The sequence below is a fragment of the Micropterus salmoides genome, unplaced genomic scaffold, assembly GCF_014851395.1.
Source record: "Micropterus salmoides isolate LMB-PRFRI ecotype aquatic unplaced genomic scaffold, ASM1485139v1 Ms_hic_scaffold_2, whole genome shotgun sequence".
In the NCBI taxonomy this organism is placed as follows: domain Eukaryota; kingdom Metazoa; phylum Chordata; class Actinopteri; order Centrarchiformes; family Centrarchidae; genus Micropterus; species Micropterus salmoides.
The window spans coordinates 35,813,346-35,829,018 of NW_024041150.1; the positions used below are offsets into that span (position 1 = coordinate 35,813,346).

Here is a 15,673-nt window from a genome sequence, read left to right on the forward strand (position 1 = left end):
TGCTTTTGACAATCTTATATAATTAGGGTTTGTGTATAAGCTTTTAACTAACATTTCATCTGTAAGAGCACATTCACTTTCAGAGAACAGAGACACTTTATGAAAATTTTGTCCTAGCCAAAACTGATCGAAGGTTTTGATCACTTAACAAAGATTGTCTATCTCTACAAAACCTGGAATATGTTCAGAGAAGCATGTTCAGCCAAAAGCACAGAAATATTGCAGAATTGAAAAAAGATATACAGCATGTAGCCTACCATACCAAGCAGAATGTAAGAGAACCGAGAACAGCATATTAACTGAATTTAAAATTATTCATGTTAAAGAGAATGAAGCGACTTCGTGTCATGAATTGTTTGATTTAACAATATATATTTATTTTTTTTCATTATTTAATAGTATCTGAATCACAATCCAGACCATGAAATATCTTACAAAAACTGTTTGTGTGGACTAAATATAAGAAGAACAACACTAAGAGTAGCAGCTGTACTTTGGCTTAACACTGTGATTTCAGCCAATGCTAATGCCAGCAACCTAGCATGCTAAGATGCTCACAATGACAATGCTAACATGCTGATGTTTAGCAGGAATAAATTTACCATGTTCACTATTTTCATTTAATGTGTTAGCATGCGAACAATTTCTAATTAGCACTCAACATAAAGCACGGATGAGGTTCATGTGTATTTGGTCATAAACCCTGATGATGGCACTAGATAAAAATTTAGGGCATCACCAAAGTCAGTAAGATATCTAGGCAGTATGAATGTCTGTACAAAATTTCATTTGTCCAGTAATACTTGAAATATTTAAGTCTGTAACAATACAGCCATTTCCATGCATAGAGCCACGCTGCTAGTGTTGGTAAAAAGTAAGAAGCCCACACTGAATGTGTGACAGATGACATGAAATATAGTTGATGAATGAACTATGAATGAATGGAGACAAAGCAAACAAAACTAAAACTGCATAAGATCACCATATTAAAAGGTACCCTGTGGAGTTTTCTTGTAAACAATCACAGTTCAGGGCACCAAAATGCATTACAATATTTCTCTATGCGTTACTGCCAACAGTTGAATAGCGTGTTTTGCATGCACAACGCATGTTTATTGCCGCCCTCTGCAAACACCAGCTCATTAAAACGTTGCTCCATAACGCCAACAGTGGTCAAAAAACTCCAAAGGGTGCCTTTGAAATCCTCACTTGATAATCTGTATCTGAACAGAAACTGCAGTGTAAACATTTCGCAAATTAATATTTTGTATTTTTTAATGACACCAGCAACAGACGACATTATCAAAATGGTATCAGTAAAGAACATAAAAGACAAAGATAATATCGGTGAGACAGACAAAGAGTAAAGGAAGAGAAATGAAAAAAAAAATGCAGATAAATATGACTTGCACGACAGATTATCACCTTTGAACAAAAACATCCAAATGATGCCTCTAAAAGTTAGACCTGCAGTTACACTTAACAAACTCAATACTTTTGCATTCGGAAGCTTACCTGGGAGTGAAACCCATCAGACCACAATGTGACCACAATTGCACTTTTATGAATATAGAACACTTACACAATTACTGTTTTAATCTGTTATTCACAAGCAAAGAATTGAATTACATGTCAGATTAACAAAAGAACTGAAAAAAATGAATCTGTCATATTGTCTTTGGTTTTCAGGAGTCACATTTTCTTTCTGATTCATTTAACTTTTATTTTTCATTATTATTTTTTTAAATTTTTTTAATTTTACTAAAATCACTTTTTTCCAAAATTATTAGATTTTTGTGACAACAGAACTAAAGTTTGACTCAATTTCTGTTATAAAAATACAATAAATATATTATATATTGTGGGTTGTTCAGAAAAATTGCATACTGGTAAACATTTTCCTTCTAACATCTCTGCCGAAATGCACTTGTGAGGACAAAGGGAGAGAGGAGGGGAAGGATCGTTAAGTTACAACATATTAATCATTCAACAACGTCATCTCCTCCCTCCTCTCTGTCTCCTTCCAGTCTCTTGGTTCAGATCCATCCATCCCATTCTCTTTCATTCGATGTCTCTGTCTTTAGGTTTAAGCGAGGTACATCCTGAACACCCACCGAGTCCCTTCTCCTTCGCATGTAGTCGAAGCGAGGCAGAACCAGAACGTTACCTTCCAGTTCGTTTTTGGCGCCAGTGGCTGTGGCGTCACTCAAGGCTCTCTCCTCCTCCACAGACATGATATTCTTCACCAAGCACGTCATGGCAGCGTCAATGTTGGTGTTGTCCTGCAGAGAGAGGACGGAGTTGAAGGGTTAAAGAAGGGTGATGTAGGTAGAGAGAGAGAAACAAGGGAGGAGAGAGAGCTGTAACAACAGACATAGATCATGTCCACTAACTTTTAAAATGCTATTTAAATGCGGACCACAGAATTGTTTTTCTGCTCTTTGCAGATGATGTGGTTCTCTTGCTTTATCAGATTGACAGACATAGAGATAGGGTAAGACACTCAGACATCCAGAGGAAGCTTGAAGTAAAGCTGCTGCTCCTTTGCATCAAAAGGAGTCAGTTGAAATGGTTAGGGCATTCGACCCAGAACACACTTGAAAATGTTGCTTGGGAAAGGGGGCCTCTGAACTACCTTACATAGTGTGCTGCCACTGATGAGATGAAAGCAGCAAGAGTGAAAGTAAAACATAAAACCGACACAATGAACTGAAAGACGCTTAAATGTTTGTGGGTTCTTTATTACAAGCGCCATCTTTCACATTAAATATAATGGTACAAATCTTTTCCATTGTTAACATGAAAATAAAAATTGGTGCAGCTTTAAATAATTAGCTAATATTAAAATCATCAAATTTTCTTTTTATTCACAACAGAAAGAGATATACCTGTTACAAATTCAAATCTGTACGTTTCTGTTAAATCAAATTTAATTTCCTTCACGGATTGAAACTATCTCTCCTAATAGTAACTGTACATATTCCACAAGTACGAAGATTGACCAGCGGGGTCAGGTGACATGGATCATTACTTCAAGTAAGATCTGTTAAAGTGTATCTCTTTTATGTCTTCACTGTGAAGGAAGTTCTTTCTGAGAGGTTAAAAAGGGGACATAAAGGCAGAGACAAGAGATTAAGGCTATAAAGGTTCTTCATTGTACGCTATAAAAAGCCGTGCTTCTAACTTGCAAATAGAGATCATCTGAATAAGTAGATAAATAAAATCTAATTGACCCCGTAAAACACTTGTATCACAATAAGTTCCTTGTATACAAATCTTTTTAACATCTCTTCAGGCCCTTTCAGACACAATGTTGAACTTGAATGTGCGCGAGCACCTACGGCGCGGACTTTGCTCAAAGCAATGAAAAGCTGTCGTGTGAGTCGTTGCCATTGGAAATAATGTGTTTCAGAGTGCAGTGGTGCTGTTACCATGTTGTGTCTAAAAGCACCTTTAGGCTCTTGGTTACAATTGAAAACGGAGTTTAGTTTTTCTAAACGTGTTACTGTATGTTGGCAGCAGACAGAGAGCGCTGCTTGAATTTGAAGACATTACCCAATAAACAAGTAATATATGCAAATGACTGGACACTTACTTGGCCTAAATGTGTTCCTCCTAACAGACTAAAAAGATGCGTCCTTTACTGAGTGCAAGTTGCTCTGAGTCAAGTGTGTTAGCCTCAAAGTTTTAGCCTTAATTAAAGTGTGAATGTGCTACTTCCTGTGTATAGAAAAGACTTGCAGCTATTGAACATACCAGACAACAGAACTTCTAAATTTTGTGATTAAAATCTGTATTAAACTGTTGACTAGTGCAGCTTTAAAAGCAGCGAAACAGACACTGACAGAGGCAGACTTAAAAATAAGGGAGAGAGATAAATTAGGGACAGAAAAGAGAAACTAAGTGAAGTGGAGGAGTGTGTGAGACATTAGGCTAATAAGTGTCACACTGACAAAATATGCATTCATATTTGTTTACAGAGAGAAAAGACAAAAAGAAGTGTGAGGGTGACAGCGAAAGAGAAAGAAATCACAGTTTAAAACCGTATTTGCCTCCCATGAGGACACACACAAGCAGAGGACTATTACATCTCACCTTGGCCGAGGTTTCGTACCAGCCGACAAATCCGTACTCTTTCGTGAAGTTCTCCAGTTTGGGCAGCTTGGGGCACAAACCCTGACGCCGCTGGTCACACTTGTTGGCCAATAGAACGGCTGGAACCGTCCTCCCGTTGCTAAGAGCGACCTAACGGCACCAGGAAGTTGACAAGTAGAGAATTCTTTAAATCAGTCACTCTGGTGGATTGTTTTGTGCTGTGTTCTGAAATGTGAGGGCGACCACATGAAACACAGAGTACCAGCTCTGAGGAAGTGGGTGACTGCAAAGGCTTGTACAGATGAGGCCAACAAATGCACCCTTGGATGAGCCTCGTCCAATCGCAAAGTCAGGAAATATTCCATAACAACATAGTATTTACCAGGTACCTGTGTTTGTCATAAGTTGTGTGGAAAAACAGTATTTCACATGTGGCGTAATGCCACAATAATGCTAATGTCAGAAATAAACTACTGGTTAACAGCCTGTACGAGTTGTTAATCACAGGGTTTCATGCAGATATATTTACCATCAATGTAACTAACTACATTTATTCAAGCACTTTGCATATGTACTGTTCTGAGGTACTTGTGCTTCACTACAGTATTCCCATTTTAGGCTACTTCCACTCCAGCCAATACTGTCCTTTACTCATCCTGTACTTTATACTTTTACTAGTTGTACTTTGCAGATTCAGATTATTAACATAAAATATAAATCAACTTATAAATTATGATGTGTAATTATGGATTAAGATACCTGGTAGTACATAAAGTAGCTCAAATTAGCTCAACCTTTACTATATGCAAAATTAGTGATGCTTACACATTAATGCATCAATAATTATAATCCAACAATGTAATAAACATTCTTCTGTAATGGGCCATTATGCATAATGAGTAATTTTACATTTGAAACTTTAAAGGGGCTATTTGTAGTTTTTTAAATGAAATAAATCACTTTTTTATTGTCAATGGACTCAAAACTCACTTAGGAATGAAGCACACGCTTGTTTTCTCTGTGTCTTGGATCAGCCACTATTCTGCTTTTGTGGGGACCCTGTGCGCGCTCCCGAGCCTCTCTCGTACTATAGCGATAACACAGCAGCTAACGACATGCGAAGTCCATTAACACCATAAAACAACCGGCTTGCAGCAAAACACAGGCTCCACGTAAGGATTCAAAACAACAATTAATTTTTATGTGCTGAAGCCCACCAGACCAAACAGGTTCAGATGATGTTGAGTAAGAACAAAGTGAGCATTAAGCTGCGTTCACACCGAAAACGAATTTAATATTCGCCTTGCTTTACTTGCGCAAGTTTGACCACTGGACATTTTGAGTGTTCACACACACGCGTTTTAAGCGAATTAACACAGCCCGCGGATACTACAGCTATATGAACACAAAGTAAACCCTTGGCTGTGATTTAATTGCAATAAACGGATCAAACTGATGCCAAAATCACTACAATATGATGCCGTTTTGTTAGACATATGAATTCATACTTTGTCAGGTCTGTCAGCAAGTCAGCAGGACGACAACTTTTAAAATACGTGTTTTCTGAATGGAGTTCGGATCGATCAGGGCTATGCTATGCTAACTTTTTCACAGTAAAGTACAACGACACTGGAATAAAGTTACAGACACACATTTTCTGAACTCACCAGGTAGTTCAACTTCCTCGCTTTCTTTTCTTCAAGTAATATCCGGCTTTGTCCGGTTTTTATATAAATATGAAGAAGTAGTCCAACAGAACTACGGTGCCATCCGACGCTAACAACAGTGGGACCAGATGTGCACAGAAGTTAGCTGCCGAGACGTGCGAGTGAAGATAAATCAAGTTGTAATTCCAGAAACTAAAGTAAAAATCTCATTTAATAAAACCAGTAAACTCTGACCTCCTCCCGCTGGTAAACGGTATAGTTGTCAGAGCAGAATCCAGATTACTACGGGTGTTTATTTTTCCGAAAGCTGCAGCGCTGTCCCCGTCCACTTCCCCGTTCTTTAGCCGCTCTCCGTCGGCCAGTGGATTGTCATTACACCGCTCGCCTGGTCATCTCTAAACAGTGCTCCGAAGCCGCCGGTGACGTTTGGACAATCTCACCGCTACTAGGCTTTCGCAACATCGCGTCAAGCGAATTTCTCGCCCAAGTTGAAAAATTTGAACTCGTGCGAACCAGCGAATTGCGCGACAAACGCCTCATTTGCGCCGCCCAGAACGAATTCGTAGGAATTCACGTCTTTGCATTGATTTTGTATGTAATCAAGCCGCCCCAAAAGCTGGATTCACTTTCGGTGGGAACGCACCTTTAGTAAAGCTGCAGAAACACAGAGAACGTTAGCTCACCAGCTAACGCAGAGCAGTTGCTAATGTTATCCGGTGCAAAGTTATATCGCTTTTCAGATTACTTCACCAACTAACGCGACCCATGTTACTATCCTGTGTACCACTGTTGATTTAGCCTGCAAGAAAGGATGTAACGGTAAAAAGCAAATGTGGAGCGATTTGTTTACTAACATTAGCCTATAGTGATGCAGCCAGGAGCAGCCAGGTAACGCTACAGTAGCTCGGACCTGCCACTGTTTGCTTAGTAATGTTCAGTATAGGTTTATTATGGTTTTACCAATACTCGGGTACACATCTTCTCCACCTCTCAGTCGCTGTAACTATGCACACATATTACTAAGCCTCTGATAAAAGAGACACAAATAGTCATTGAAAAGCCGGCAGGCGAGCTAACGCTGATGTAGCACATCAGCTAAATGCAGTCAATGTAGCGTTATCATGTAACGAGCAGGGATTAGTTCAACATGAAGCTAATAAATATATTACTGTAACATTGCAGTGGGAGTTTAAATGTGTTTTCAGCATGTTGTGTGAAGCTGTCTCCCAGTGTTTCGGTCTCTGTGTGTCTGATTATGCTCGCTCATGAGTATGACCACAGGGACGAGCACACACACCAGGTTGCAGTCTGAAAACCGCAGCGCTAGTGGCCGCTGAAAACTACATATGGCCCCTTTAAGTGTATTTTGATGCTAGTAGTTTGTACTTTCACTTAAGTATGATTTTGAATGCAGGACTTAACTAATATGCTTACTAGCTTACTGCTGCTATTTATACTTTGACAGCAGCTTCTTTGTGATGAACCTGGAAATATTTAACTTTATGAGTTGATGAGGAGCGCCTGAGTGCACCATTAATTTTGGTTTCTGTGAGGCTGGACTGTTTCATCTTTTCCATCCTGCGTCCTTCCAGCCCCCAAACCCAAAGTGGGACACAGCTGTTCTCTCTATTGATTTATCTGTATTGTTGTCATTTGGTCTCCTGCTTCATGGTCTTATGGCTGGTGTTTTCGTGGGTGCACGTCTTCTGTGGCATTTTTAATAGCTGCTGCAAGAAAGGTTTCCTTTGACAAGACAATAAAGTAAAGTAAGCTTAGGTAAAATAACTGCTACAGCAAGCATAATGAGGTTACTCTGATATAAGATACTCAGTTAATATTTGCCTTTTCACCTTTAGTCAGATATTCAAATTTAAATCTGATGTATACCATTTGAAATAGAGGTTGCATAAGAAAAACACAACAGCAGAAAATCCCGTGTAACTGTAACGCAAGTGTAAAAATATCCAAACAATGCAAGCAACACAAGCTTTACTGTTCTGGTGCAACGTACAGTGAAGCAAATTCAGCCTGTCAAGGCTATTAAAAGACTGTCTTGGTAATGTGGCTAGTCATGAATGAAGCAGAAGTAGACACGGCAAGTGGAAGGAAATGCTGATACAAAATAACAAATGAACACAGTACAAAGGAACATGTTTTGTGACTCAAACAGTCATCTCCGTCCAAGGGTGGATATTTTCTTTAAATTGCGAATTGCAGATTGGTCTTTTAAACATCTTTTCACTCCTTCTCTCTTTCTACCTCATTCCTTCCATCTCTCCTTTACTTGCTACTCACGTCCTCCTACCTTCCTTCATCATATTTACCTTTGAGTCCAGGTCTCCTTTCCACTTGAGGACAGCCTGAAACGTGGACAGTCTAGTCATGTCGAAGACGACGAGGGCCCCTACCGCCTCTCTGTAGTACACACGGGTCATGTTGCCGTAGCGTTCCTGCCCTTTTAACAAAAACAGAAAAGACAACAGAATAAATTCTGTTTCCAAGGTCTAGGTTATTTTTCTTCATTATAGAGACTTCATTAAACTTTATTAGATACCTGAAAATCTTCATATGTCTAAGCTAACCTTAAATATCTCTTTCTGGCCTGCCCTCAGAGTGAGCTGATTATGATTTATTCAATGAAACAAATACTCACTTTGTTTATAAAGTGACATAATGCAATAATGCCTCTTTAAGAAGGTGGAATAAGTGTGTTGTTTGGTATTTTTGCTTGAAACCCATTACTTGTCTGTTGATCAACTGATTGATTAATTGACTAATCATTGCAGTTCTAATATCAGAGTCTTAATCAAGGAGGAATCAGATTAAAATAACCTATTGTTAAAAAGTGTGTGTGCATGCAGAAAAATGTTGCATGCAAGTACGTGTGTGACCGTGTGTGTGTGTGTGTGTGTAACTGAATATACTGTATGAATAAGTCTCTATCCTCAACGCTAACTTCCTCCACATGATCCTAATATGGTGTTGAATCAGCAAGAGAGCATCTGATACATCCGCGCGACACACACACACACACACACACACTGCACATGACCTGCGCAGTAAGACAACAGCCGATACAAAAACTGAACTCACAGGAACACACACACAAACACATGCAGTTGTTTACTTAACTATCTTTCTAAGCAATCTTTGTCTTTATCTCACCAAACACGAGACTTTAAACGCTTTCTTAACACTATATGATCGGTGCTAACAAAGCTCAAAGCTCAAGACCAAGATTTTGCTGTTGTAGCAAACCCTCTTATAGACATTAGGTCAGTCCTGGAACCTGAAAACATTTGTTTCAGTTTCAGAAGCTTTTCCCACAAGATTGATTTCAGTTTCTGTAGAACCTAAAAATTAGCTGACAGTTTGTACAAGGTCGTTGTGTTGTTTTTAAATTTTGAATATTTTTTATATATTTTTGAATCATAACATTTGTTACATTTTATTACATGTAAAGTCAATTTGTAAACCATCTTTCTACAGCATCGCAAACGGCTTCCTGAGTAACTAAACAAACGACCTTCACACACTAAAACAACACACAACGTATCTGTAATCAGCCTTTAAAATGCGGGTTGCTCTGTCGTATCAAACAAGAAGTTAGCATCATTCAGGGCTCAACTGGCCAATTTCCAATGGGAGTTTTGCATAAACTTGGGCTGTATCCAAAACCACCTACAATTTTAGCAGTACGCACTCATTTGGCTTAAATGTACCATCTAGTATGCAGTATGCAAACCACAGCAATATCTGTAATATGCGGATGTCTGTACTATTTCAGAAACAACCTCCAGTATGCATTGGAACAGTCCGACTCACGTTCTGTGTCCCACAGTGCAAAGCACTAGGACGGTCACAACCATAGACTGTATACAAAACAACCGTTCTTTAGTTAACCAGGCAGTCCCAACAACCCGTCAATGGCAAACAAGTGGTGAACAAGGAGAAATATAACAACTCTGTCCCTGCTAACAAAAGTATAACGTTAGAATTAAGTTACGTGTGCCATGTTTTTGTATTGACAGCTCGGTCAGGTTAACGTTGCTGTCTTTGTGATATCAAACGTTATCTTAGCAGACTTAACTTGTTATGGGTAGTAGGATAAATGCAGTTAGCTATAACGTTACGTTTGTTACGGATTGGCTGTAGCTTTCTTGTCTTTACACAAGATTAAATTAGAAAAATTTGTGTAAGTGTAATTACATTTATATTCCTCACATTGTTTTCTACCACTTCCCAAAACCTAGCATAGTTTCTGGTAGTATGTAGTAGGTTGTTCTGAATACAGTCTTGGGTTTGTGTTGTTTCATATATGTAATAATCAGCTTGCAGAAAGTTTAGACATACAATATGACAATTAAGCTCCATAAAAGACTTGTTGTCTCCAACAATCACATCAAAAGCAGACCTTTAATTATATTGGACCCATGCCTCAATTACAGTGACACAAATAGACTTGAAAGCTCAGAGTGCATATATTAAAACACTACTTTGACATTTTGTAGAATACGCTTATTTGCTTTCTTGCCAAGAGTTAGATGTGTATCTAACTGTGTGCATCTACTATCTGCAATAAAATGAACATTTCCCAAAATGTCAAACTATTCCTCCATTGTGAATTTCCAAGCAGCACAATGTCCTCTAGGCTATTTATTTTACTGTGTTTAGTTCAAAGTACAGTTTAAAGTGTGTAAAACTTTGGAGATTGTCTTCTTGATGTGAATATCAGTCAGTAAGTCTTTACTCACTGCAAACTAATTGTCTTCCAGTGTTAAACTTCAATTCAAAATCTGTTAATTTAGCCCTGAGTGAAGTTAACTTTCAGGTTAGTCTACAAAAAGACGTCATAACTTGACAAGTGTTTTAAACAGCATCTAGCCATTAATAACCTCGCTCCTCTGTACCTCACTGACCTCCTTCATATTAACACACCCACCCGTACTCTTAAGGTCTTCTTCTTCCATTCAACTCACTGTACCTCCTGCTCGTCTGATAACCTTGGGGTTCAGAGCCTTCAGCCGCTCTGCTCCTCTTCTCTGGAACTCTCTTCCACCGGACATTCGCAACATTGACTCACTTTCCAATTTTAAATCCCGCCTGAAAACACATCTTTTTAAACTGGCATATCCCACGTGATCACTCTTTCTCAATCTTTGTTTCCAGTTGTTTTGTACCCTGATTTTATGCACTGTAATTATAGTTGTTAATTTTATCGATTATTGCTTTACTGTTTTATTATGTTTTGTGAGGTGACCTTGAGTTTTCAGAAAGGCGCCTATAAATAAAATGTATTATTATTATTATTATTATTAAAAAACCTGACTGTACAAACCTTTCATTGACATGGGGGTGATGGTGCAGTGGATAAGGTTCAATCCCGCACTGTGACCTGCCCACGAATGTGTCCCTGAGCAAAACACCTAACCCCTAGTTGCTCAGGAGGCGTGAGACCTCTGACATGAATAACAATTGTAAATCGCTTTGGATAAATGAATAAATGTTGATGGTGTAAAAACTGACTTTACTCACTAATTTTATCTTGACACTGCAGTGAATAAAATGTTGCAAATGTTAAATGCAAAAAAACCCTTGAAAATGCAACTGTGACCTTTTGTTAACTGTTAACTGTAAGAAGGGTTAGCTAATGGACAAGTGGACAATTATCACTTTAAAGCACTGACGAGGATAATCTACCAACTCTGTGTGTGTGGAAAAAGCCCCATTGACCCAGTTTAAAGCCTCCATGCAGCGACTCCAGTGTGAAGTCATCAGTGTTTACTGGTCTAAAGTCCGTCTGTCTAACAGCCTCAGCCGGATGTCTACATGTAAATGATGGCTCGTCAGCTATCACATTGTTTAACACCCATTCACTCAGCAAAAGGCAGATAGGCTACAGTGTGTTTCGATGCATGTGACAGGTGAGACACGAGGAAGAAAAGTGTTTCCCAAAGAACATTATATTACATGCAATTATTGGGAGACATGGTGGGATTTATAACAAGCTTTCTCGTTAAAATACCTAATCTGGCAGGTAATGTGACGTACTGGAGGGTAAACTCATCATTTCATCTGCAGGAACAGACGTTAACCACATTTTCTGGGCAGTCACTACTTGTGTCATGCATCATCATCGTTGGATGTGTCAGCAAGAAGCAAAATGCAGATTACCGTAACTTGCTTCTGCTGATATTACCAGGTGACAAAAAGTAGCTAGATGTTCAACTATACTTTGCTTATTTACTATGGCAAGGAGATCTGACATTGCGGATGAAGATATCCGTAGTGCATGTATTATATGATATATAATTACATTTTGAGAATCAAAATTCAAATTTAAGATATCTCTAATTACGTTCTGATTAAGTCATGTTAAATGTGCTTGTGTTCAATATATTATCTGAATCTAAGCCCAAACAGAAAATACAGTGTCTATAACCACTTTCATACAGATTTCAGTCACACTTTGTATGCTAAGTGCTAATGTGTGTTTTGACATGTGTCAAATGTAAAACAGAAAATGTATGAGTCTGCCAGGAGTCATGAACAGAATCCACAGACTGTGTATTTTATAAAGAGTTAGTTATAGCAAAACATATGATTCTCTTAAAAAATGTAAACCCTTCATACCACTTTTTAAAAGCCTGAATCCGATCTGAAGATGAACCCTAACTAGAGCTGAAATCTAGTTAATTGACAGAAAAATAATCAGCACTTATGTGGATAATCGGTTAAACTGTTTTTCAAACAGAAATAGCAAAAAAAGGCCAATTGTCCTTTAGTTCCAGCCTCTTAAATTTGAGGATTTGCTGCTTTTCTTTGTCATGTAACATTATTAACAGAATGTATTTGGGTTGTGGACTATTGGTTAAACAAAAAAATAAGAAGGAATTTTATGATGGCACCTTGGCCTCTGGAGAGTTTTTTTTATCACAATCTTTTTCACAATTTATGATTAATGTGAAAAAAAAGTAATAATAATATCTTAAATGATTGTAACATCATACAAATTTCAATTGATGTGGTGTTTGGTATCATAGTTGAGTAATTCATATGTGTTTTATCATGTCAGTCATGTTCAACTCTATACAAAGCAAGTATGAAGTCTGCATAGAAACATGAACATTTAGGACAGAATCCAAACTGTGCATGGTCACTTAGAAATAGTATATTATAGGTTATCATGTCCAATTCTCTCGAATTAGGTAGACTTAACCTTGATAGCATTTATTTATTAAAAACTTGAACCCAAACTGAAGATTAATAAAACCCTGTAGGCTATTTGTGGACTCATGACCTCAAACAGAAGTGAGCCTCATAGTGACAGACTGTCTAATATTTGACTATGCAAATAAATAGTGAACATGAGGTTTTCTTTCTGGCTCATAACCACAAACTGGGGATCATTTCACACACACACACACACACACACACACACACACACACACACTTTAGACGCACCAGCGATGTCCCACAGCTGCAGCCGCACCACCGTCTTGTGATCCCAGTTGAGCACTTTGAGGGCGAAGTCTACTCCGATGGTGGCGCGGTAGTGCTGGGAGAAGATCTGGTGCACGTAGCGCTTTATGATGGACGTTTTACCGACTCCAAGATCGCCGATGACCAGAACTTTGAGTAGGCGCTCGCGCTGCATCGTTCCTGCTCCGGGTGAGAGCGCGCGTTAAATGGATGACACAGTGAGGTCTCCAATTATGGGTTCCGCATGAAGACTAGCTGCAAAATGCGGAGGGTTTGGCCAGTGACAGTCGGTCTGCTGCAGCAATAGGTCTAAATGTTTTTGTTTTTTTAAAGTAAATAACGTCGCTATGAACTCACACTGAGTCCCGCAAATAAAAAGCAAGCCCGCACAGAACAGCTTGTCATATTAAAATGCAGTCCATGTTGTATTATCATCGTTTTCGCAGCATGAGCTCCGTGCAAAAACGGGCGGAGCAAAGTTTAGGCTATTACTAAAAAAGAAGAACTTCCTATATGTAAAACGCTGTCGGGGACAAGTCAAGGTGGGAAAAAAACAAACAACTTTAAGTGTTGTTATCTGTTTAGCCTGCGGTTTGGGTGCACATCTCCTTCTGCTGTTTGGTCCGCTGCCAGGTCCTCAGAGAAGAAGCTGCGGCGAGAAGTCCGTCAGCAGTTTGTGCAGGAGCTGCGACCACACCCCCCATAATGTGTGTGTGTGTGCGTGTGTGTGTGTGCGTGTGCGTGTGTGTGTGTGTGTGTGTGTGTTTGAGAGAGAGAGAGAGTCTAGTGGCCGCTTTATTAGGTGCACTTGCATTTTAATGAAAGCTAGTGAATCATGTGGCTGCAACTCCAAATAGCACAATGTGGGAAAAAGTGTTTTTATCCTTCAGTTAAATGCAAATTGTTTGTCTTGATGTTATAGGCTACTTTGTTTTATTTTACTGTATTGACTGAATTTTCTTTTTTCATTAATTGTGAGGACAAGTGAGAACACCCCACAATGTAAGCTTAAGTAGGCTACATTACAATAATAATAATAAAAAAATACTTTCATAAAGTTTTCTCAACAAACTAGGTAGAGGATAGAGAGCTGCAACACATTTAGTGTTCCACCAGATGGCACCATACAGGGTGATATAGCCTAATAAATATATTTTAACTTCAATAGAAGGACTATTTTCGGCACACAGTACATTTTAAAGTGTAACTAGCAATTTTGCTGATCAGGTGTATAATTAACTGCCAGAATCGGCACTTAAATGTAATTTCCTGACTTGTGGTAGTATTAATATGTTTTCTGCAGGGACTTGCAGTCTCCTGATCTGGACTAAAAACAGCAAGAAAAAAAGACTCTTAAAGGCTGACTGACAACAAAGATTAACCTATTACAAGAACGGATCTCAACTTCAACAAAGTGTCCACATGAAAAAAAACTGGGCACTTATCTTGAGACAAGATAAATGAGGGTTGACATTTGCTTTTTGTTTCCTGCATTAAACTGAAAGATGAGTGGTTGTTAATTTATACTTATTTATAGTAGTCATTTTGTTGCTTCGGTGTTATTTTTGTATGGAATGTGTCCCTGCATTTCAGAGTCTGCTAAAAACTCAACAACCAGCCTCATAAAAACCCCAGAAAAAAAGATAAAGACATGAACTCTCTCTTGCCTATAAACTACAAACATTTCTCAGAACTGCTACTGTGGAGACTCACTCATAAATGTGGATCACTTTCAAAAAAACAACTTTAACCAAAATACCTCCTCACAAACAGCATCTTTAAACTCCTTGGCTATAACCTGAAAATATCCCAATCCTTATCCTTAAATCCAAACCTTGAAACCCTTAAAAGATAGCAAAAAGGTTCTCATGTAGTGGCCCTCACAAGTGTAGAAAACACAACACACACACATACAAACAAGGTTCCGTGCTGCACGTGTAAAAAAACTACAGGTCCCACCTGCAGCTTGTCCAGTTCCGCGGCTGCGCACTGATGAGTGCGCGCATGGACACCGCACTGGCGCAGTGAGTGTGCAGCTTCCCTCTTGTTGCACTAACTGTGCAGCATCACTTCACTTGAAATAAACATAATCGGGAAAAACAAACAACTAGTAGGCTATAAAAAAAATAATATTATTTTCCTAAACTATAGCGTCTGTGTTTCTGTTTGCCTTTTCAGCTCCAATCAGGACATCCGGCTTGTGTTTTGCCTACTTACTTAAAGATATTGAAACAAATCCTGTAACCAGTATCATACTGGAGACATAGATGTTTCTTATTCCACCATATAACAACAACAATAATAAAGCCAATCAGCAGTTGTGTTGTTATTCCCTGAGATCGCTCTTTTGTTTTTTATTATCTTTTGTTTGATGAGTCGTTTTCCTTCAACGTTGCGCCTCTCCGCAGTCCTTTACGGTAGTGGTACTG

General features: G+C 38.7%; 1 protein-coding gene across 1 annotated transcript; it reads right to left on the bottom strand.

The window, feature by feature from the left end:
- On the bottom strand, window positions 1-13,901 carry zgc:162171 (uncharacterized protein LOC565931 homolog). The gene is given in 5 exon segments (XM_038731030.1): window positions 1-2,135; window positions 2,138-2,282; window positions 4,096-4,245; window positions 8,087-8,217; window positions 13,227-13,901. Coding segments are annotated over 5 exon segments (693 nt in total). The 5' UTR covers window positions 13,420-13,901; the 3' UTR covers window positions 1-2,061.
- Window positions 13,902-15,673: the final 1,772 nt, after the last annotated feature.